The sequence below is a fragment of the Pongo abelii genome, chromosome 4 (assembly GCF_028885655.2).
Source record: "Pongo abelii isolate AG06213 chromosome 4, NHGRI_mPonAbe1-v2.0_pri, whole genome shotgun sequence".
NCBI lineage: Eukaryota > Metazoa > Chordata > Mammalia > Primates > Hominidae > Pongo > Pongo abelii.
The window spans coordinates 150,306,723-150,329,875 of NC_071989.2; the positions used below are offsets into that span (position 1 = coordinate 150,306,723).

At 49.1% G+C, this 23,153-nt stretch overlaps 1 protein-coding gene across 2 annotated transcripts in view; it reads right to left on the reverse strand.

Annotated features, from left to right (window-relative positions):
* Window positions 1-2,716: 2,716 nt before the first annotated feature.
* Window positions 2,717-23,153, reverse strand: part of PCDH12 (protocadherin 12) — a 28,063-nt gene continuing 7,626 nt past the window's right edge. Inside the window, exons 2-6 of one of the 2 annotated variants that reach the window (XM_024247072.3) lie at window positions 22,222-22,345; window positions 14,112-17,385; window positions 10,633-10,730; window positions 8,559-8,710; window positions 2,717-4,936 (exon numbers count right to left, since the gene is read on the reverse strand). In XM_024247072.3, the coding sequence (XP_024102840.2) occupies window positions 4,515-4,936; window positions 8,559-8,710; window positions 10,633-10,730; window positions 14,112-16,991 (3,552 nt within the window). In that variant the 5' untranslated portion in view covers window positions 16,992-17,385; window positions 22,222-22,345 and the 3' untranslated portion in view covers window positions 2,717-4,514. The other variant, XM_054556002.2, reaches the window with a different exon arrangement.

The following is a 23,153-nucleotide window of genomic DNA, read 5'->3' on the forward strand; positions in this document are numbered from 1 at the left end:
ACCAGACGTCCCCTTTTTATAGATTCACAATACACATCAGCATATTTGAGGTTCCAAGAAGTTCTCCAGTAAAGAACTTGGTTAACCCAATGTTTTCCCTCACTGAGTTGAGCCCAGAGCCCGTTTCCCTACAGATTGCTTTTGAGCCTTCCTGGGGCACCCTCTGCGTGAAATGTCACTGTGTGCCCTCCCTGTGGAGCCCCACTCCCCAGCCTCCTCCCATCTGTGGTCATTTTGGATTTTCTGACTACTTCCTTCTAGCCATAGCTGGGGCCGAGGGCTGGTTCACAGTCTGGCCACTGGGCATCCTGTGGTGAAGGCCAGATGCAGCCCTCCCTGAGTGGCTCTCCCTCCCACTCAGTCACTACTGAGCTAAATACTGATTGAATCTGGGGTGCCAAAGGTTGGGGGTAGGATATTTTTAAGCTCTCCAATTTAAAAAGGAAGGGCCTCTCATGTGGAAAGGGAAAGATTTCAGAGTCATGAGAAAGGTGTTGTCAAGGGACCAAAAATCCTTGGCTGTTCAGTCACTGCGGTCTTGATCCAGCCCCAGGGGGATGGGCTTCATTGGCAGAGCTGGGGACTGCTGTGCTTTTGCCATTAAAATTCTGTTATTAATGACTCATCATCAGTGCCCCAGAGGAAGTGTGAGAGGACGAGAGGGAGGTGCCTCCCATCAGCAGGGCCAGCCTGGGTCAGGATGCTGGGTTAAAGCCCGGCGCCCTCACCAATGAGACCTCTGTGGGAAGCTCTACTGCCTCAGTTTCCCTATCCAGAGATGCTGTTTTCAGGGAGTCCTGACACTATGATGGGAACAAGGCTATTTGGTTCACTATATCATTAGTGCTAATATAGTGTGGGGCACTCAGATGTTCAGTAAATATACATTCAACAAATAAGTGAGTGATTATACTCAACTCCACCCACTCAATGCCCAGCACCAAGCCTACCCAGCACATAGTAGGTACTTTAAGTGATTTGAATGAATAATTTTAAATAACTTGAATGAATAATTCTGTATTGCCCCCACTTGCCACCTATACACACACACACACACACACACACACACACACACACACACACACACACACACACACACACACACACACACACACACAGTTTCCTGTGCTGCTTCTGGCACTTAGTAATTGTTCAATAAACACAAAATGTTTCTTGCATGAGTGTTTCTGATCATGTCCTACTCCTCCCACATTGTACCCAAAATTTAGTAGGAGCTAGAAAATGCTTATCTATTTTCTAGGTACACACTATGTGCCAGGCCAAGCCTCTCCCTCCTCCTGTCCTCTCTTTTTTGGGATTTGGTTCTCTCCAGAGTTTCAAAGGTAGTGGTTGCCACATCACTCTTATTTCAGCCAGAGAACAGGCAGGGTCAATGAACTACCAAACTGAAGTTGGGTGACAGACAAGGCAGCTGCCTGTCAATCTCTGAGCTGCCCCCAGGCTCTGAGTGAGCACTGCATTGCACTCCTGGTGCTGGAGAACGGCTGACTATTGATTTAAAAAATGTCCCTCTATGCTTTCCAAATTAAGACGACATGTAACAGTGCTTGCTGGCTCGCCTGCTCCCTCAGTCTCCCAGGAGACAGAGCCCATCTTGGTGGAAACTGTTTTGAGTATGTCCAAAGTCTCAGCTTTGACATCTTGGCTGATGTCAAGAAGTTTCTGTAACCTTCCTGTTCAACACACCCAGTTCTGTCACCATAGATAGACACGGTCTCACTCTGAGCTTGTTATTGGGAAAGGTGCTGGTATCAGCTCATCAGGAGGGGATACATGGTGCGGGAGAGAACACTGTCCCTCACGTACATACACCCCCATTCTGATCAAAGTTCAGAACAGGAGCAGCTCTACCCATGAGTTCTCCAGGTTCTGCAGGGAAGGCAGGGCTGAGGGCTGACCTAGAGGATTGTAGTGCTTCGTAATCTTAATTGGGCCCGAAATCTCTTCGAGAATCTGATCTAAGCACCTACTTCTTTCCATAGAAAAAATGCATATCCTCCCAATTTTGCATGCAGTTCAGCAGGTTCATAGATCCTGAAGTCCAACCAAGGACGTCAGATTAAGAATCCTTGATGTATTAAAAAGACCACCATACTAAATCCCAGATCCAAATCCTGATTTGAGCAAGCACTCAGTTAAGTGTCTTAATTTGGAAAGCTCTCCCCCACAAACCTGCCAGGTGGCCTTGGGCAAGTCATCTGCCATTTCTTTCTATATTCTTGGCTATAAAATGAAGAGTTGAAATAGATAAAGTTCAGACTCCTTATGACAATTGCCCATGTCTGTGGATGTTTAGATAGTATCTTAAAGCAATGCTGCGTAACCTTTTAAAGGTCAAGGTTTCCTCTGAGAATCTGATGAGAATTTTGTATCTTCTGCCTAAAAAAAAGCCTAGACACAAAGTTTTGCCTAGTATTCAGGGGGCCCAAGGAGTACAGATTTAGGGCTTTTGAACTAGAATGATGCAATGGTCCCATGTGTCTAGTGATCCAGTTGCCAGCTATAGTTCCAGCTTCCTCAGGTCACCTCCCCCTGTCCACTCTCTTCTCTCTACCCTCCCAGCATCTGCTCTGCACTGAAAATCTGCTGGTAACTGGGAGGTCACCATGGTCTACTCCAGTACTGTGGTTCTCAGACTTTGCTTTTACATAACAGAATCTTTCTTTCTAATGAAGTCCTACCTGGAGCTCCAATATGGATAAAAGGGGCCTCTGAAGCATTCATTGACACATTTATTCATTCATACATCCATTCAACAGGTATTCATCAAGTGTTGCTTTGTGGCAGGCACCTGGCTGGTCAGGCTGGAGGCCCTGCCTGCCTGCTTGGTTTCCCCCAGCTTCTCTCACTGGCCCACAGAACCCAACAGTTCTGTGATCCAGCTGAAAATCACAGATTCTGTAAGTAGATCACTCTGGCCTAGAGTGAGGTGAGGAGAAACTCTGCCCCTGAAACTCATAACTTTGGGGAGCCTCATTTTCTTCATCTGTAAAATAGAATAATGATACCACACTGTATTCCAAGTATGTATGATGCCCATTATCCCTAGTTGGGAGTGTGATTGGCCCATTTCTGTGAACAGTGAACATGAGCACTGAGCTCCAAGAAAGGACAAAAAGAGGAGCAGATAGAGGAACTTTTGCCTGCAGTGTCCAGGAGAGACCCACACTATTTAGCAGCTAGCTGATTGGCTGCTCGGAAATTTCCAAGGAAATTATAAAGCTGAACCTTGGGAAAATATCTGCTATTTCTTCCCTCCCCCATCCCCTGGAAGGCTGGCTGCTGTCAGTGCCGATTTCATAGACCCAGTTCACACAGTGTCCTCTGGGATTCACAAGCCTGAACCTGCAATGACAGAGGAAGGTTTACCCACAAATGGGGTTGGGAAAGATGACATCCGCACTTGAAGAGCTACTTGTTGGGAAAGAACAGGGGCCTGCATCAGTTCAGATCCAAGTTCCTTTCGCCTTGTGCTTGGGAATGTAGAGAGGTGCGGGCCTGCATGGCTTTGGAAATGTTTCTTTCGACAGTGTTTCCCGAGGGAGCTCGGGCAAGTTCACTGCTGCCAACAGCTCACCTCCAGGGCCTTTCCTTCTCCTCTCCTTGGTTGGCAAGCTGGTGTCAAGGTTGAAGGCATGGGTTTTGGTGTTGGGCCAGCCTGGGTCCAAATCCTGGCTCTGGCTCTACTCCCTGCTTGATCTTGGGAAAGCCACTTGACCTCTCCAAGCCCCATATCCATGTCTGTGAAATGGGGTTAATAATACCTCCCTCCCAGGATTGTTGGAAAATCTAATTAAATCCTACTGTAAAGCCTGGTGCCTGGCTCATGTAAATGCTTTATAAATAGTTGTGCTTTCTTAGCTCTAATTTTGCAGCTGAGAAGCAGATTAGTTGGTAACAGTGACAGGGGAACAGGGTTAAGAGCACACATGTCTGCTATTTGTGTACCTGTTACTGTGTACCAAGGTGCCCCACTCCTGTCCAGGCCCAGTGTGACAGTCTTGCCAGGGATTGGATGACAAATAACCCTCACTCTATTATTCTTCCCTTCTCCCTCTTGACAGGTGCAAACAGGAGAATGAATCACTGCTTTTCCTTTATTGGTAGGTCAGACAGCATTTCCTGGCACCCCAGGGTACAGCCCCCGACTCCTGCTACCCAAGAAGGCCATCCTTTCCTGCTTGTGATACTCCATGGCATCTGTTCTGCCAGAGGACTGACCCTTTGTGCTCCACATATGTTTTGCCAGGAAACACTTATCTCAGCCACAAACCGTCCCTGTCCTCCAAAAGACTCAGAGCTGCTTACAGGGGGCTGCTTTGATCAGTTAGCTGTTAGTCCTGGGGCTCCTGCCTCCTCTGTGGGGGTAGCATCAGTCACCCTAAAGTTCTCAGGCCGCCACTAGCTAGTGAGTTACAAGATTTTAGAAACCAGCTCATGTCCACAGATCCTCAGGCCCCTGGTTCTTGGATCCAGAGGCGTCCGAGGTATGTTCACAGGCACCTGCTGCTGCTGCTGCCTCTGCTCCTGCCCTCAGTCCCCGTCTTTCCACCTGGGTCCCCTTGCACTTTCATGCCTGAGGCCGCACTGGTGGCCAAGTCTAGACTGAGGGTCCTCCCGCAGACTGAGAGCCGCCGCAGCGCCTCGGAGGCGGCCTCCACAGGCATGCTGGAGCGCTGTTCCAGCAGCATCTCCAGCAGTGAGCTCATCTCCGAGACAAAGGTGCTGGCCAGCCTCGTGCCTGTTGGGCTCAGCTCCGGTGCCTCTGCCTTGCCGAACGTCTGGAAGGTCCTCGGCTCCTCTGTGGCTGCAGCATCCGGGGAGATCACATTGTCACGGTAGTTGGTGGTGAGGGGCAAAGACAGTCTCGCCATCCAGGCCGGGTCAGGGGCACTCAGCCGATCCAGGGCCAGACCTGTGGGGGAAGGAGGGGACACAGTGAGGGCCAGGCTCTGGGAAGGGCCAGGCGGGTGAGGGTGGGGCAATGGGCAGGGCAAGGGCAGTGGACAAAGGAGGGAAGGGAAATGGCGGGGGACAGACAGAGTGGCCAGACAGGGACAGGAAGGAAGAGGCCCTGACAGGGAAGCTCCCTGGGTAGGAAAGCAGTCGACTGACACACCCGGGCGAACCAAGTGGGGAAGCAGCAGGAGGAGGAGAAGGCCTAGAAGTAGAAATTTGCCTTTTTCTGAAGAATTTCCCAATCTGGGCGTGTGTTTCCAGTCTCAGTGTCTTTTATATTTCATCCAGGATTTTTACTCCTCAGGGCGCCTTCTCCCCTCGGGGCTCCACTAGCTGAGGATGGAGGGAAAATCCCCTTTCTTAGCCAAGGCTGGAGTTCCTGACTTGGCGCTGCTTTTTGTTCCCATCCGTAATAACAGGGACCACATATTAGGTACTTATGGGATGAGCAATTTACATAATTATTTCATTTAACTTCCACACAAACCTTTGAGGTCAAGAGTATTATCCCCATTTGATGGATGAGGAAACTGAAGCTGAAAGAAGTTAAGTCACACATCTGCTAGGCAACCAAACCTCAATTCAATGCCAGGTCTGATGACTTTGAAGCCTCCCTATGATGGCACCACCCTACCCTCTCTCTGAAGAGCTGGCCCTTCCTCCCCCTGGATACTACAGGTGCCCAGCTGGGGCCTCTGGAATTCCCAGGCTACCTAAGGTCTGCAGTGTTACCACCTGGCCCCAGATCCTCAAATCCTCCTCAACATCATCTCTTAAGCTGCTGGAACCCTGGCCTAGAGTCAGGCTGGGGAGGGGCTGCCTGTCCAAGGGCTGTCCCAGGAGAGGGACTGGGGTAGTGGCAGTGGCAAGTCAGCCTGGTGGCTGGGGATTCAAAAAACTGGCCCCTACATTTGCAATGCCACAGTCACACTTCTTTTCCCATCCCTTTATCAGAAAATCCTGTCTCAAGAAACCAGTCCCAGGCCTGATGGTAGAGACCAAGCCAGAGGAAAGAAATTATAAGTCTTGTAGTTAAGAAACAGTGTCTTAAAAAAATTAAAAAAAAAAAAAAAGCACAACATCTACTTAACATTTATCTAATGTTTGCCTAAGGTGAGTTACTTTAAAATCTGCGCACAGAATAAAAGACTGGAAGGAGATATGTCAAAATGTTAACTGAAATTACCTCTGGGCAGAAGCAATCCATTCTCTTTTGTTTATCTATGTTTTTCTATATTAACCAAATACTACTTATGTAATTTGAAAAAGTTATTCCAAAGTACGTGTAGTCATTTATTGAACTGATAAATGAATCTCTGTCCTGCATTCTGGACTGTGCAGGTTGTGAGACAGTGTTGGGCTCCTGCCCTACTGGATCCTTGGGTTTAACCCCATGCCTGGGACTTAGTGAATGTTTGTTGAATGATTGAATGAACATAAATATTAACCTTCAACATTTGGGAAATGCAAACCTTAGTTTCTTGAGACTCTGAGGCTATAAGGTTGGATGGAACTCTTGGTGTTATAGAATCAGGCCTTTCCTTTTACACGGGTCAGAGAACTTCAGAAGGAGTGAAGCTTGGAATGAGAAAATCACTGGGGCGTATGAGAACAGCTGAAAAGTGATGCTGAATTCACCCAGCATCACCCACCAGTTCTAGCTGCAGGTGGGCACTGGGCCAACCCGGGTTTGATTTCCCAGCTTTGCCGCTTAGGGGCAGTGTGTGTGACCTTGGGAAAATGGCTTAACCTCTCTAAGCTCCCGTTTCCTCTTAGGAAGTGGTGAGACAGTAGTACTTATCTTGTGGAGTTGTTGTGACGTTCAGTGAGTTCATGCAACCAGTAAAACATTATCATGGTCACATTCTCAAGTGGGGCAATCTGAATCTGATGCAGCAAATCTGAAGCAATCTGAAGCAGATCTGAAGCAGCAAGATCCCAGTCTCCCCATGGCAGTCCAGCCTGTGAGCAGCAAAGGCTTTTCTGCCCCTCCTCTTTCCTTACCCCCAGCTCCTTACAGTGCCCCTGTGTTCAGTACCCTTTGTGCTGTGGGCAAGCAGGACCGTGTGGGAACTGACCCCACAGGTTCCAGCCAGAGCTGACCAATAGACATAGAATCCAAAGCTGTATCCCCCAGCCATACATAGCTATTGAGCGCTTGAAATATGGCCAGTATGGCAGAACAGAATATTTTATTTTATATAATTTTAATTCACTTAAATTTAAATAGCCACATGTGGCTAGTGACTACCTCATTGAACAACACAGCTCTAAAATTTAGAGCCACACTGCCTGTGTTAATAACCATCCACGAGCTGCACAACCTTGGGCAAATTATCAAACACCCCTGACCCTCACATTTTTCCTTTATGAAATGGAGATAATGAATAGCCCCTATCTCATAAGATTTTCTCATGAGGTACTTAGAACAGGGCCTAGCACATAGAAAGTGCCCAATAAGCGTCAGCAATATTTTTTTAACCAAGGAAAGAGAAGTCCCTGCCGTACCTTCAGTGTGTCTGCAGCCAGATGGAGCACATGAGAAACAGTGTTAACTACATAGATAGAAAACCACAGCACAGGGATGGTCCGCCGTGGGGTGTGTTACCAAAGGAGGCTGACCATTGTCCACAGCAGGCGCGGGGGGCGCTAGCAGATTCTTGAATTCAAGTTCACATTATGTATTTATTGTCAAAGCTAATTATTTCTCTGCAAAAAAATCTTTCTGTTTTCATTGCAATTGTTAGCATATTAAAGAGTTGACCTGGTTCCCAGGGTGAAAGGGTATTGAAACACACCAAACGCAAATGAGTGGTAAGAAGTCCATAGAGGACAGGCTGGCTCAGGGTTTGGCACCCCTTCGATCACTGGTGAGCTGGGTGACTGGGAAGGCTACTTGATTTTTTTGAGCCTCGGTTTGCTCATCTGTAAATTCGAGGTAATAATTATCTACTTGAGGGGATTGGTTGGAGGCTTAAATGAGATCATGTACATAAGATGCTTCCCCAGTGCCTGGCATGTTCACTATTCTTACAATGATTTTTAAAATGAATAATCAACGTAGGCCAGGTGCCTACTTTGGCTTTGATTACAGGTGGCTCATGCCTCTAATGCCAGCACTTTGGGAGGCTGAGGTGGGTGGATTGCTTGAGCCCAGGAGTTGGAGACCAGCCTGGGCAACAGGTGAATCCCCATCCCTACAAAAAAATAAATAAATAAAAAATTAGCGAGATGTGGTAGTGGTGCTCACCTGTAGTCCCAGCTACTTGGGGGGCTAAGGTGGGAGGATCACCTGAGCCCAGGAGGTCAATGCCGCAGTGAGCTGTGATCACGCTGTGATCATGCCACTGTACTCCAGCCTGGGTGACAGAGCAAGACCCTGTCTAAAAAAAAAAAAAAATCAAAGTAGAACCCGGTCTTTAAAATACTTTCTGAGGCTGCAAGGGTGCAAGGGAAGTTAAATGTTGCTGATGTTCCTCCACAGAAACAGAATGGCTTTTCCCTGCAGTGGATTGGAGCAGAACTCTGAAGCCTGGACACCATGGGGCAGAAGTAAGGTGACTCTAGGGGGTCCCTACCTGTGCTGGGGTCCAGCAGACTTGACAGCTCTTCTTCTAGCAGTTGCTTCACAGAGAGGTCCTCTTCAGGATCCAAAGGCCCTTCCTCTTGTTCTGGGTCTGTCTGGCCTCCAGCCCTTGCACTTGGGCCATCTGTGTCTGGGATTGCACTCCTGCAAAAGAAACCAACCAGTCCATGGGTAGGGACATTCCCGTATAGATTCATTCATTCATGCCCATTCATGTTTGCATTCATTTACCCGTATAGGGAACTGGATACACAGCCTGGCCTCTAGAGTCAGACCAACCTGGATCATGTGATTCCCGCCCTCCTCTTACTCTGTTTCCTCATTTGTAAAATGGGAGTAATAAATAACACGCACCTCACGGGGTGTTGTGAGGGTAAAATGAGATGTTGTAGGTAAAGGGGCCTACCACAGAGCCTGGCACATTGTAAGCACTCAGCAGACAGAAGTGAAGATGAGTTCATTGATATCATTCTCATTGCCCCTCCCATGCCTAGGCGTTGCCTGGCACACAGGAGGAGTTTAGTAAACCTCAGTGGAGCCAGTGCAGCCGTCCATCCATCCGTAGGAGAAGAGCTCCAGCAAGGCTGGGATTTTTGCCTGTCTCATTCCCTGCTCCCTCACTGATGTTCAGAACAGGGTGTGGCACACAGTGGGTGCTGAATCAATACTTAATGAGTGACTGAACATTCCTTCCTCCCTACTTTAGGCCAAATCCTAGGCCAGAAGAGCAGACCTATGGAGGGTGCAGCTGGAGTGAGGCAGCCTAAAGCTGCTCAGAATCTGCTACCTGCACCCCAGTCTCCTGCTGTCTCCATCCTGGTCCCTCTCTCCCATAGACACTTGGGGACAGGCCTGGACCCTCATCCCAGCAGGTGGGAAGGCTCCCTGAGGGGTTTTAAGGCGTAGGAGTCCTTCTGTTTGTTTGGTTTTTTCCCCTGTAGCCATTTCTGCTGCCGTGAAGAAATGAGCAGGGAGATGGCAAGTGTGTGGGTGATAATGACAACTAATGTTTTTGAGCAGTGAGTCTGAGTCAGGCCTCATGCGATGCAAGGTCCATGCACCGTCTCCTTCAAACCTTCCACACCTGTAAGGGGTTCTCTTTAATCACCCCATTGTACAAATGAGAAAACCAAGACTTGTGAAGATTTTGCAGGTTTCCCAAGGTCCCCATAGATTAAGAGATAAAGCAAGAATTCAAATCCAGGCCAGTGTGACTCTGGAGTGTGTGGACTCACCCCTGCAGTACACTACCTCTCACCATCCTTGTAAAAAGAAGCTGTAAGTTGTCAGGGCAAGAGCACTGATGCAGGAGTCAGGAACTCTGAGAGCTGGTCCCAGCCTTGCCACTCACTTGTTGCATGACCTTTAGCAAAATTGCTTCAAGGGGAAAGGAGGTAGCATTGTGCATCCACCTACTATGTGTCAGTTGCTGGGCTATGGGCTTAGAATACAATTGATCATGAAATCCTCACCCCATTACCACAAGGGAAATGGGATGGCTTCTGTTTTACGGATGGGGAAACTAAGGTCCTGAGAGGTTATCTCACTTGCTCAAGTTTACATAGCTGGTTTGAATCAAACTACTCAGAGCCTCAGTTTCTCCATCCATAACAAGAAGTTGGATTTGATGTTCTCTTAAGGTCTCTTCAATTCTAGGATTGCCCAAAGGGACACGCCCACACAGCCATGTCTTTAGTGGGGAGCCTTCATATTATGTTTATGGGTCAAGGGAAAGAGAGGTGACAGTTACAGATATAAAGGCAATTTACAGCACCTCTGTAATCGGGACAAATACAGTCTCAGGGATGAAGTCATTTCCTTGGTGACTACTGTATTGATAGTATTTATCAATACAGCTAGTTAGTCCTACAGGACTTCTAGGTCCTGTAAATACTATCAATACAGTTACCACACAACCAAGCCTCCCAGGGTGGGAGGATGGATGCTGTCTGCTGCACCCTCCCAGGGGACCGGTGTCTGGCATATGCTCACCCTTCCTCACTCACAGAGGCTGCAGAGATGAGGGGCAGCCAGTAGGGGCCTTGTGGGGGCTACGTGCTGCTTACCTACTGCCTCCTGGCTTGGCCAAGTACTTATTTCCTCGGTGGTTTGGTTTGGGCTGGAATTGGCCCTGATGCAGCAAGGACAGCAGCTGGGAGATTTGCTACAAGACAGGAAAAATCTGTTGACTCCACACAATTCCGACTCAGCACACTTCCTCGCCGGATGTTTCCCTCAATGCCGGTGCTTTCTTTTTATAGTCTTTCCTCTGGCTTCAGATGTTTGTGTGATCAGATGGGGGATGGTGCCCAGTGACAGAGACAGGGACCTGGGCGGGCAGGTCCCCTGCTCTGTCGTGTCACCCCAGGACCTGAGTGTCTGAAGGAGAGCAAGAGGACCCTCTGGGGGTCCTCATACTCATTCCTCTGAGTGTCCTGCGCCTGGTGGACTCTGAGAGATAGGGGTGAAAAAGGCATTTCCTGACCATCAATTTGTTGTTACTTTGATAAAGATTATCTTGAAGAGTTATGTTCCCCTTTAGCAGTATTTGGACATTCGGCCAATTTTTGTTGACCAGATAGATGTAAGACTATGTTGTAGAGAAGGCAAAATGGTGTCATTGAATTACTCATTTATTCATCTTTTCATTCATTCAACAAGTACTTAATAAGTGCCAGGCAGGTTGGTTGCTATGGGAGTAATAAGGAGGAGGAGACCCAGCTGCTGCCCTCAGCATGGTCACATCTGTCAGGATGTGAAGGTTGCAGGCAGCCCCACAGGGAGGCTGGCTGGAGATCAGGGCAGCGAAGAGTGTTTACCACAGGGGTTGCCTCTAGGCGTAGGGCAAGAGTGGGGGCTCTGTGGGAGCAGAGGGCCCCTAGCCCAACTTGGAGCAGGGAGGAAGCAGGGGGGTGGTACCGGATTAAGTTAATTCATTCATTTCAACAGATGTTACTGAGTTCATACCACATGCCAGGCACCTCTGCTGAGACCCAAAGGCTCCATAGGAGTTTGGCAAGTGGGAAGAGAATAAAGATCTGGGTAAGGGGTGGGGAGGTTTTCAGGCAGAAGCACTGCACGCTGAAAGGCTGGAAGAGAAGGTAGAGTTTCACAAAGACTGGAGAATGGAGTAGGGGATGGGTGAGATATCAGGGCCAGACCCTATAGGCCACTGGGAGGGAGAGGCAACAGATCAAGTCCTGGGAGGCAGAGTTCTAGTTCAAGGCCATTTGTAGCTTATTGTATAGCATTAGACAGGTTTTTAGACCTCCTCAGACCTCAGTTTCCTCATCTCTAATAGGGGGCTAGAAATACCCACACAACCTTCTTCTCAGTGTTGTCAGGATTAAATGGTTTGAAAAAGTTAAAAATCCTCTGCAAAAGCAAGGAGTTTGGACTGTTATTCCTAGAAACACTGCTTCCACCTCCTGGATCCAACCCCATTCCTCCCTTAGGAGGTCCACCATGCCCCTCCGTGCAGCTTGAGGTAGGAAGTGTCAACCTCAGAGGAGAGTTGGAAGAGGAGATGGCCAGGACTGGAGTTTCACTGTGACTTGGGAGACTCAGGGTCTTATTGCCTGCCTCAGGGAAGATCCCACCTCCCAGCCCAGGCCCAGAAGCCCTCCTAAGATACCTGCCACCCTTTGCTCAAGTGACAGCTGCCATTTCATGACATGACTCTCTACATGCCAAGCCCTATGCTGAGCACTGTCATTCAGGGTCACTTCACATTTACAGCACAGACTCAAATCAGTCAGACTCAGGTTTAAATCCTAAATATGTCCCTGCCCCAGTTCCCATCAGTGTGGCCTTGAGGAATTAAGCATTCTGAGAAAATTACTCAGTTTCCTCAAAAGTAAAAAAAGTGCATATTAATGAGACCCAGGTCATATGGTGGGTTACGAGGTTTAAATGAGCTTATTAATAAATCCCATGATAAACAATGATTGTCCAGTGGTATATAATCTCATTTAATTCTTACAACAGCCTAAACGAAGAGATACCATTATGGCCATTTTGCAGAGGTGGAATTGGAGGCTCACAGGGGCTACACAGAAATTAGTGGGAAGGCTAGAATTTACACTCAGATCTGACTCTATGTGCTGCTGGAAAGATATGAGCATTGGGCAAGTTGCCTCTTACCCTCAAGTTGATCCCAAATGGGCACCTTTCTTTCTGTCACCTCAGCGGGGTCACCCGCAGGGCCTATTCTCTGTTGTCCTGTCTACCAGCAGCCAGCACAGTGTTCAGCACAGAGTTTATCCAAAAAGCACCTGATAAATGGATGGATGAATGGAAGGATAAATGAATGGTTGGCTCCGGCAACCTCTGGGTCTGCACCGATCCCAGGGCAAGATTCCTAAGAGAACAGCTGGGCCATCTCCAGGTGGCTTCCTGAGGAGGGAATAAGGGAAGGAAACTGTGTTTTGCTTCACAGGAAACCTGAGCTGATGGCCTGGCCAAACAGAAGTGTGCCTTGGGCGGGCAGCCTGGCACAGTGAAAATATCTGAGGTTCACAGAAGCAGATATGGGTGTGAGATCAAGCATCATCCCTGGAAAGGTTTCCCCACTTGTGTCTAGAAAATCCCAGGTCCTTAGACATTTCGTTACTCATCATCCCATTTAGCCCTCACACTCTAAGGAGGCAGACACAGGGTAAGTTTGGTCTCATAATCCCCATTTTATAGATGAGGAAAATGAGGCTCAGATGTTGAAGGACGTGTACAAGGTTGCCCAGCTGCTAAGTGGCTGTGTTGAAATCTGAACTCCAGTCTGCCTAACTGCAAAGTTCTAAGGTTATTTCCACTGCCCCATCCTGCAGGCCCAGCCAGAAAGCTCTGGGGTCTCAGACAAATTATTTGCAGCACCTGGGTTTGGGTGCAATGATGCCTATGCTGGCCTTCTTCATAGGGAGGTTGCCCAGATGAGATGAAGGCAGGCAAAGAGTGGAGATGGAGAAGTGCTTTGAGGAAGTAATAGTGATAAGTTGCTGAGTACTGACTACATGTCAGATGGACACTGTTCTACAGGCATTAAGAGCATTCACTCATTTTATTTTCAAGCAAACTTAGAAGATGGGTGCTGTTAACATAGGCATCTTCAACAGAGACATTAACTTCCCCTGTGGTTCAGAGCTAGGAAGAAGTGGAGCCAGGACTTGAACCCAGGCAACCTTGCTCAAAGCTTATACTCTTAATCACTACCTTTGCTGTGTGTCTACTTGTGAGGCACCATAAATGCCTTATAGGAATTAATTGATCAAATCCTCTGGACAACTCTACAAGGTAGACACTCTTACTATCATTTCTAATTTACAGATAAGACAACTAAGGCCCAGAGACAGTAAGGAATTTGCCTAGGATCACACAGCTGAGTTCAGCCGATCACAAAGCTGTGCCCTGAACCATTGCTACCCAAAGCATCAGAAAGTGCCAGGTGAGCCTAAGGAAGAAACATGAGGACTGTGCAGGTTATAGGGGTGTCTGATTCTGTTTTTGGTGGCCCAGGAGTGACCAGAGAAAGAGCTGCCCATGCCCCAGGTACCTGAACAGGAGGAGAATCCACAGTGAGCTCCTCCACGGGGTTCCGCTCGGCGAAGGCAGCCACAGACAGCCGGACCAGGCTCCGCAGGATCTGACGGGGTCCTGATTCTTTCTCAGGGGACACTTTGCCATTGAGATGTCGCTGCCGTCTCAGGGTTGCAGAGGAGGCTGGTGGGCTCTGTGGGGCCTCCTCACTGCCCTGGTCTCCAGCCAGCCTCCCTGTGGGGCTGCCTGCAACCTTCAGAGGCCTGGAACGTGGCTGGCCTGTGGCAGGCTGGGGCTCGGGAAGGTTCAGGTTCTCCCGGGAGGCATTCCTCTGCCTGGGATGGTTGAAAAGGAGGTTGACCGTGTCTTGCAGCACCTCTCGGCTCTCTGTCGGTGCTCCCTGGTTGCCTTGATTACGCAGTGTCCTGTACAGGGTCGGGGTGAGGTGGAAGGGGGCCTGTAGGCAGGGGTCCCAGCCTGCTTCCATCATCGCCTCCTTGTCCACGTCTTTGTGGGACTGCCCGACTTCACAAGGCTCACCTGCCTGACCCCTGAGCACAGGCACGAGGTGGATGTCCGCCTTCTGAATGTGTTTCTGGGGCCTCTTGGGCTGCTGGCGGTAGGTGGACTCGGCCTCCCGACAGTTGTAGGCCCTGTTGTCCTTCTTCTCTGTCCGGCAGATGGACATGAACAAAGCCAGAATCAACCCGAAGATGCCCAGCAGTACAGCCAGGCAGATCACCGTCAGCATCGACATGCTCAAGGCCCCAGGCTTGCGGGCTGAGTCCCTCAGGTGGTCCACACTGGTGACAAACATGACCCTCAACAGGGCTCGGGTCTGTAAGGGGGGGCTTCCCTGGTCCTCTACTACTATCTCCAGCTCCCACTCACTCCCAATGAGGCTGCTGGCATTGGTGACGTTGACGGACAGCTGCCCCTCATGGGGGTTGAGGATGAAGAGGTGGGCTTCATTTCCACTGCGGATGCTGTAGAGGGGTTCTCCATTTGCCCCCGAGTCTGCATCTCTTGCCACGATGGTTGTCAAAAGGAATGGCCGGGAGCTGTGAGGGGCCAGTGGAGGTGTGTCAGTGCCTGCTGGACCCAAGCCATTGGGAGTCTCGATGGGCACCAGCAAGTGGCCTGTGGAGGCATTCACAAGCACGGAGAGGCTGGCTTTTCCATCGCTGAGCACAGGCTGGACCACCTCTGGGGCATTATCATTGGCATCCAAGAGGCTGACCCACACAGAGACACTGGATGCAAGCATGGGTTGCCCGCTGTCCTCTGCGATCACCTGGAACTCAAAGCCGGCCATCTCTTCATAGTTCAGTGACCTCTGAGCAGTGACCTCTCCTGTGTTGGAGTCAATAGCTACTAAGTGAGCAACTGGGGAGTCCTGGATGCGGTATGAGACTTTTCCATTAATGCCCAAGTCTGCATCATGAGCCTTGATGGTAATGAGGTGAAGAGAGGGTAAGTTGTTTTCCCGCGTGGAGACTTCATACCTGCTTTTCTCAAACACAGGTGCATTGTCGTTGATGTCACTGATCTGAATGCTGAGCTGTTTCTTGGCTGATAAGGGCTGGAGTCCTTGGTCTTGGGCTAACAGAGTGAGGGTATATTTGGGCCACTGCTCTCTGTCCAGTGTGGCATTGGTTAGCAACATGTATGTGTTGCCATTAGTTCTTTTCAGCCTGAAGTGGCCCAGCTCTTGGCTCAGCCAACAGTGGACCAAACCATTGTTTCCTGAATCCAAGTCGTCTGCCATGACAAGAGCAATAAAACTGTCCTTGGGAAGAGCTTCTGACACCAGTGATGGCTGGGAGGCCCATGTGACATGGATGCTTGGGATGTTGTCATTGACATCCAGAACCTTGATGAGAACTTTGCAATGGGCTGGGATAGGATTGGGACCCAGGTCCTTTGCCTGGACATCCACCTCGTAGGCAGGGTTCTTTTCATAGTCTAGAGGTCGACGCAGAATGACCTGGCCTGTCTTGGCATCAATACTGAAGGTGTCCAGCACCTCTGGAGGCATGTGCTTACTGAGGAAGAACTCCACCTCCCCATTGGGGCCTTGGTCAGGGTCTGTGGCGGTCAGTTTTATGAGAAGCGTACCAGGGGCAGCATCTTCTTGGATTTCTAGTGCCAGTGAACTCTCAGCAAACACAGGGCTATTGTCATTGGAGTCCAAGACGTTGACCTTGACCAAGCTGGTGCCTGACTTGGGGGGGTTCCCATTGTCATAGGCAGTTAACACCAGATCAAAAGATGAATGGATTTCCCTGTCCAGCTCCTTCACCACTATGAGTTCTGCGTGTTTGGTCTCATCAGGGCCCACAATGACATCCAAGGCAAAGTGCTCACTGGGAGACAGAGTGTAGGTGTGCAGGGTGTTAGGGCCTGTGTCTGGGTCAAGAGCTCTGTCCAGGGGGATCCGGGTGCGCAGAGAGGCGCTCTCAGAGATTTCCAGCTCCTGCTCGCCTTTGGGAAACCGTGGCTGGTGGTCATTGATGTCCAGCACTTGGATCTCCACGTGGATCAGAGCCAAATCCCCTGTGGCAAGCACATCAAAGGAAACCAGGCAGGGATCCCACTGTCGGCATAGCTGCTCTCGATCCAGCCGCCTGCCTGTGCTGAGCAAGCCTTCCTCAGAGTCCACCTGAATGGGGAGCGCCTGAGGCAGCTGTAACACCTGGAAGGCAGCCCCAGCTTGCCTCCGCCTCTCCTCCCGGCCCAGTTCCTGGGACAGCTTCCCGATCACTGTGCCAGATGGCACTTCCTCTGACACTTGGTATTTCACCGTGAGAGTGGTCACCTCCTGACAATCCCCTAAAAGAAATAAGTAGCCACCTGGCCCCAAAAGCCCCAGCAGAAGTTGCAGAAGTTGCATCATGCTTACCGCCAAGTGGGCTAGATTCAGAAACCGCTAGAGTTCTTTCAAGGCTGGACAAGTCCTCCAGTGTTTCCTGGATGGCTTGATCAGCCCCGTCCTCCTTCCCCCAGACCTGCTGGCACAACCTTGTCCCATAGTTAGATGATGATGGAACAAGCAGGACCCCAAGGCAAGGCCATCTTCATTGGAAGCGATCTGAGATGTCCAAACGCCAATCAAGAATTGCCAGGGGAGACCCCCTACTGGGGAACTAGTTGGTCCACTTCAGCAGATGATGGACAAGAGCTGGTTTAAGAGGGACCTGACCCAGTTGAGCAGGATGTGGGACTCTGACTTCCAAACATTTGCTAGGCTGGGGAAACAGAGAAGCAGCTTTTTCCTATGGAAACCCCACCTACAGGAAAAGGGAGGGCTGTGAGTTTCAATGCCAATTAGAGAAAGAGCATTTCCTGTGAAGCTAAGTGGCCTGCCGCTGAGGAGGATGAGGCTGGGGCTCCGGGGACAGGCCAGATGGGAAGCTGCTGTCCACGCAGCAAGGCGGCTGCTGAGGGAAAGGGAGCCTCTGCATCACCAAGTGAGCAGAAAACTTGAGCCTCCACCTGGTTGCACGTGGACTGATGCCCCTCCCGGGCAAGTCATGTTTCCTGTTTCTCTCCCCTTCCCCAACTCCCTTTGTTCCTATCTTTTCCCCCATTGTTCCCCTCTCATTCCTGTCTTTTTCCCAGTCTTGTTTACCTCTCTGTCTTGACTCTGCCCTGATCACCCATTTTTGTCTCACTGGAAAGCAGCTGAGATTAACAGAGCAGCCATCAGAGCTAAACTGCCTGAGTTCAAATTCTGACTTTGCAACTTACCAGCTGTGTCATCTGGGACAAGTCACTTAACTTCTCTGGGCCTCCATTACCTCATCTGTAGAGTGGGGATGGGAGTAAGAATAGTAGCCCTTTCAGCAGGAAACTGTGAGGATTAAATGAAATGATGTATGAAGGGCTTTGGCCTGGGCCTGGCCCCGAGTCACAGGCAGTGATGTTATTGCAAGGGGTGAGTGTTGTAATCTGCACAACTTGTCACACCCTATGGCTACCTCTGGATCTTGGGTTGGCCCTGGGGCAGTCCCTGCCCACACTGGACCTATGAGGGTGCCTATGGTCTTGATTCCAGAAGCTGCAAGAACCTGTGCAACTTGACCGTGTGGCTCTCCTCCCGCTTCCCTTCTGCCCCCCTCCAGCCTTGAAGTCCATTGTTCTCTGCATCTGGTCCAGCCTGAGTCTCTGTCTGGGGAACCACCAGCCTCCCACTCCTCTTGGAAGCTTTTATACATTTCCCTCTCCCACACCTTCCCCTCCCTTTCATCTATGTCTTTCCCCCTTCCTCCAATTCTTCTCTCCCCAGTTCTGTTTATAAGAGTCCCGTGAAGCACAACTCCTTTGCTGCCCCCAACTCTCCTTTTAGATGTTTTAAGGGATGCCCTCCCTCCCACTCACCTCCTCATAAGGTGAAATTCAGGAAGGAAGGAGGTGAATGTGCAGTTTGCTTGGGTGAGCTTTGAGGTGGCCTTATTGCTTCTCATTGTGCCCTTCAATTTGCTGCCCCCAACATTCTCCCAGCCTTATACCCACTTCAAGGTTGATCCCTGAGGCTCATGAAGCATTTGAGGTGATGAGAATGAAGACCAGCTTCCCTAGATGGGTGTTTGCTACTAAGCCCTTGGGGCCAGAGATGCCGTGTTTGGACCCAAGTGGCACTAGTCAGGGCTTATTGGCATGGAGGCCTGTGGTCATCAGGACTGGGGTGGCTAAGGGACAGTCACCTGCACTCCTTCCCTTTCTCTCTGGCTTTTCTTTCCTTTAACTCCATATCCCACTCCTGAGGTTTCCCAACTATTTCACTGAAACCCATTAAACCATAGCAAGGGGCCTGAATCCAGGGCCACCTCCTACAGCATGGCCCTGGAGACAGACAGGCCACTCACAAGCTCTGAGACACTGCACAAGGGACTTAACCTCTCCCAGCCTCTGTTTCCTTCTCTGAGGGCTGTCATCGATCTCACAAGGTGGGGTAAGGACTCAGCACAGGGCCTGGCTCAGAGAAAGTACTCAGCACATAGGGACTATGATTTTGCTATTTATTATCTTCCAAGTTTTATGCCTCATATGCAAATGGCAAAGATGGCCTTGCATTTGTCCCTTGACTTTTTTCTTTGCCTCTTTGGCAGGAATCCCATTTCTCAGATCTCCCTAAGCTTGGTGTGGGCAAGGTGCTGCCTAAGCTACTAGGAGCCCCTGGGAGCTCAGGGACACAAGGGTGCCCATTGCCGCCTGCTGGCAGCCCACATAACAGCCTCACTGCCCACCCCGCAATCATCCCCCTGTGTATCTGACAGTGAACAAGGCAAGGGGCTGACAGTTGCAGGTAGGGGCAGGGAAAATGAAAGGCGAGAGGCCAGTAGAATGGCTCTGGAATCAGGCCTGGGGGTCCGGGAGGCTCCTCATGGAGGGCACACGCTGAATCCTGACCGACCTGGAGGAGTGAGCCCGAGGAAGTTGAATAGGCAGGAGAGAGGCAAAGCTGGTGGCAGGGGCAAAATGGGCAAAGGCCCCGAGGTGGGCAGGCTGGCTCCTGGCTGTGCTGCAAGGTCAGTGCAGTAGCGTAGGGAGGAAGGTTGGGCGGGGGACATAAGCAGGGGTCCTCAGATGATGCAGTGGCCTGGGTTCCCATGGCTAAGAATTTAGACCTTGTCCTGAAGGTCATGGAGTGCTTCTGAAAAGCTCAACGCAGGATAATGAGAACAGCGACCACATGCCAGGCCTTGTCCTAAGTGCTTTACCTACATCCTCTCATGACACACTCACAGCCATGCCATCACATTGAAGATGCTGAGCACAGAGCGTTAGGTAACTTGCCCAAGATCACACAGATGTGCCCTCCAGAAAGGCCTTTTGGCTGCACCCTGGAAAATGGCTTGGAAGGGAACAGAGAAGAGAGAGGGAGCCTAGCTGAGAGTAATGCAGGGGAGCTTTGATGCAGAAAACTCGTTTCCAGAGCGCCATCTGGTGGCCAAAGGGAGAGAAAACGGCACAGAGGCATGGGCCGGGACAGCCACGAGGACAGGAAGTGGGTGCCAGGGGTTCATAAATATCCACAGCTCCAGCCCCGTGCTACACAGAAGAATACAACAGGAGAAGCTACTTACTGATGACAATAGTATCTCTTAATGGAAAACCTAACGTGGACCAAGGCCACAGAAGGAGTTATGGAATTCATGATAATTTTACTTGTGTTAACATTTATATTCTTCAGAGGACATGGTTTTATCTATATGTATTTTACATGCAGTTATATATCTGTTGTGTGTGTGTGTGTGTGTTTTGACTGGGAATGTGAATGCAAAAAAATGATGCATAGGTCACAAGAAAGTTTGAATTTAGATTTCATAGGTGGTTTTTATTGTTTGTTTTATTCACACTGGGGGCATGAAGCTAAGATTACCCTTTGAGATTTCAAAGCTGGCAAACAAGGCCCCAGACTTTTTTAAGGTGATCACCTCTGGAAATGAGGTCCCCATTTAGCAATTTTCTCTCCGCCTTCTGGCTGCAGGGGTCAGCTGATCTTTAGCAGTCAAATGCCAAGGGGTGAATGGAGCTGTCACTAGAGTTCATCTGGAAAGGCGACATTTTCCTGAGTTTTGAAAATAGGTTTGAAGGAGTGGAGGTACTCTGAAATAGGTTTGAAACAATTGAGGACAGCCTCCCTTAAGTCCAAAATATTTTTTTAAAAAGGGCAGGATTAGGGTTTGTGCTTGAAGGTCTCACTAACCACCAGCCTTGGGATTGTTCACACTTGGGTTCTTAACCACAAGGGAGGGCTGAGGGGTGAAGTGGGAAGGGTGGGGGGGGGGTCAGAGAATCTTCTTAAAACACCTGGAGTCCTAAGGAACCTTGAGGGGTCAGACCGGTAAGGTGTGACTCTGACCCTTGGAGGACTCCCAGGCCAGCTGAATGAAGGCTGAGATCACACCTCACCCCCACGAATGTCCCGCTGGGCTGGCTGCCCACTTCCAGGGCTCAGGTCTTCCAGGCTGGCTCCTCGTGAATCTCCCCTGTGGTTGCCACAGCATCACCACCAAGACAGCTTTGGGGAAGCCAAGAAGTATCCTCTGGCTTATCCCAGGTAGGAAGGTGGTTGGACCATCCAAGCTCAGCATCTTTTTTCAGGAAGATCTTGTTGCAGTTAGATTCCTAGTCAGACCAGGAATCTTGACTGGGAGACTCAGGTAGATGTTCTGGGTTATCTGCTCCTAGCAGGGCACTTTGTGGACTTTGTTGAGACAGATGACAGGTGCTGTCTCCCACACAATGGCACCTCTTTCTGGGGTCAGTGCAGAAAAAAGAATGCACTTTGCAGGGAGAAATTTGCCAAGAAATAGGACTTTTCAAGAAATGAAAAAGCTTTATGTCTTGGTTAAGAGCAGCAGTTCTCAAAAGGGCCCAGATATCAAAGTCACTTGGAAAGCTTTACAAAATACCAGGGACAGGGCAAGAAAATTCACACTTTTCCCTTTCCCAGAATACTGCCAAAGAATAGTCTGTAATTGCCAGCTCAGTTCTGCACCCTTCATTTGGGACAGGGTTGGGGAATTTGATTGGACCTTTTTGCTGAAAAGAGAGGCTAAGTTGATTTACGTGATAAAAATAAATAGACAGGAGGAGGGGGATTTCTGCAATCTGAGAAAATTGTGGAGAGCAGTACAGCAGACAACAGCAGAGGCTGTGAAGGAGGTAGAATGAAGATGAAAAGGACTTTTGAATTCATTATTGCAAATTATAGACCTCCCTCATGATTTTCAAGAAAAATACAAGAAAAGATTTATATGTTCTTTTCCAAATTTATTTTGTGCATTAGTAACCATAACATGGACCCAAAACTGGACCACTTGAGTTCTGGGTTGATAAGAGTTACACACACATGTCTTTCTCCCCAACCCTTGAGAGGAAGGGCACTACTTCTGGTGTATAGATTTCAATTTTGATATATTCTGGGTGATTCCAACATACATCCTTATCTCCACCCCAACTTCATCGAGAACCACTCATTAGAAATTCTCAGAATCACCATCCCCCCTTGCAAAGGCCAAACTCTATAGCGATCAGGCCTTCCTTAACCCAGCGTCCTCATGGTCCCCACCTCTCCCTGACATGTGTGTCACTATTCATTAGAATTCCATACTCACCTGGTTCTCTCTCCATATTTCTGCAGACTCCTCTATCTGCCTCTCTGGCTCCTTCTTTGGTTTTCCCTCCTTCTAACTCCCAGGTGCAGGCATGTCCCCTAGAAGCTATCTTCTGTCCTCTCCTCTACGTAGGGTTATTGGTCCAGAAAGGGGTTGCCAGATTTAGTAAATAAAAATACAGAGTGCCCAGTTAAATTAGAATTTCAGATAAACAATGAATAATTTTTAGTATAAATATTTTAATCTGACAAGTCTGCCCAGAAATAATGTATGCTTTCAACACGTTCCTTTTTTTTTTTTTTTTAAAGAATTTTGGTTTGCACAGTGAATTTGAAAACCTATTAGTAAACAGAAAAAAAATCAAACATATTGACTGGGAGCATCATCTGTGCATGAATATTCAGAAGCGAACTCTGTTGATTGGCCTTGTTATGTATTCAGCATTTCTGGGTGACTCCAAGATCGAACTGTTTTACACGAAAGAACCACCCTGGAGGAAGCCTAGATTACACTCATTTATTAAATCATTCGGTCATCCAGTCACTCATTTATTTGGTGGAATTCAGCATGTTCCTCTCTATTTACAAGGTCATTTTTTTGGCAAGGGAAGTAGCTCAACTTGACCCACATTTTCCCTTCCTCTAAACCATTGGCTTGGTTTTTTTTGTTCATATAGAATCTAATCGGCCTAATTCTCTCCTTGCTTCAGAAAGGCTCCTGCAGGAAGGAAAATGAGTCTTCCCATCATTACATAAATTCTCATGGGGCTTCCCTTTATAAGTTTATGACAGCCAGGAGTTGAGCCTGGAGCTCTGAGAGAAACAGCCACACACTGATTTATGATGGCAGCTGCTGCTAAATCTCACCCCTCTTTCCTCCTTACAGAGCCATGTTACCTTGGGGTTACAAAACTCTTTTCACTGTTATTCAGG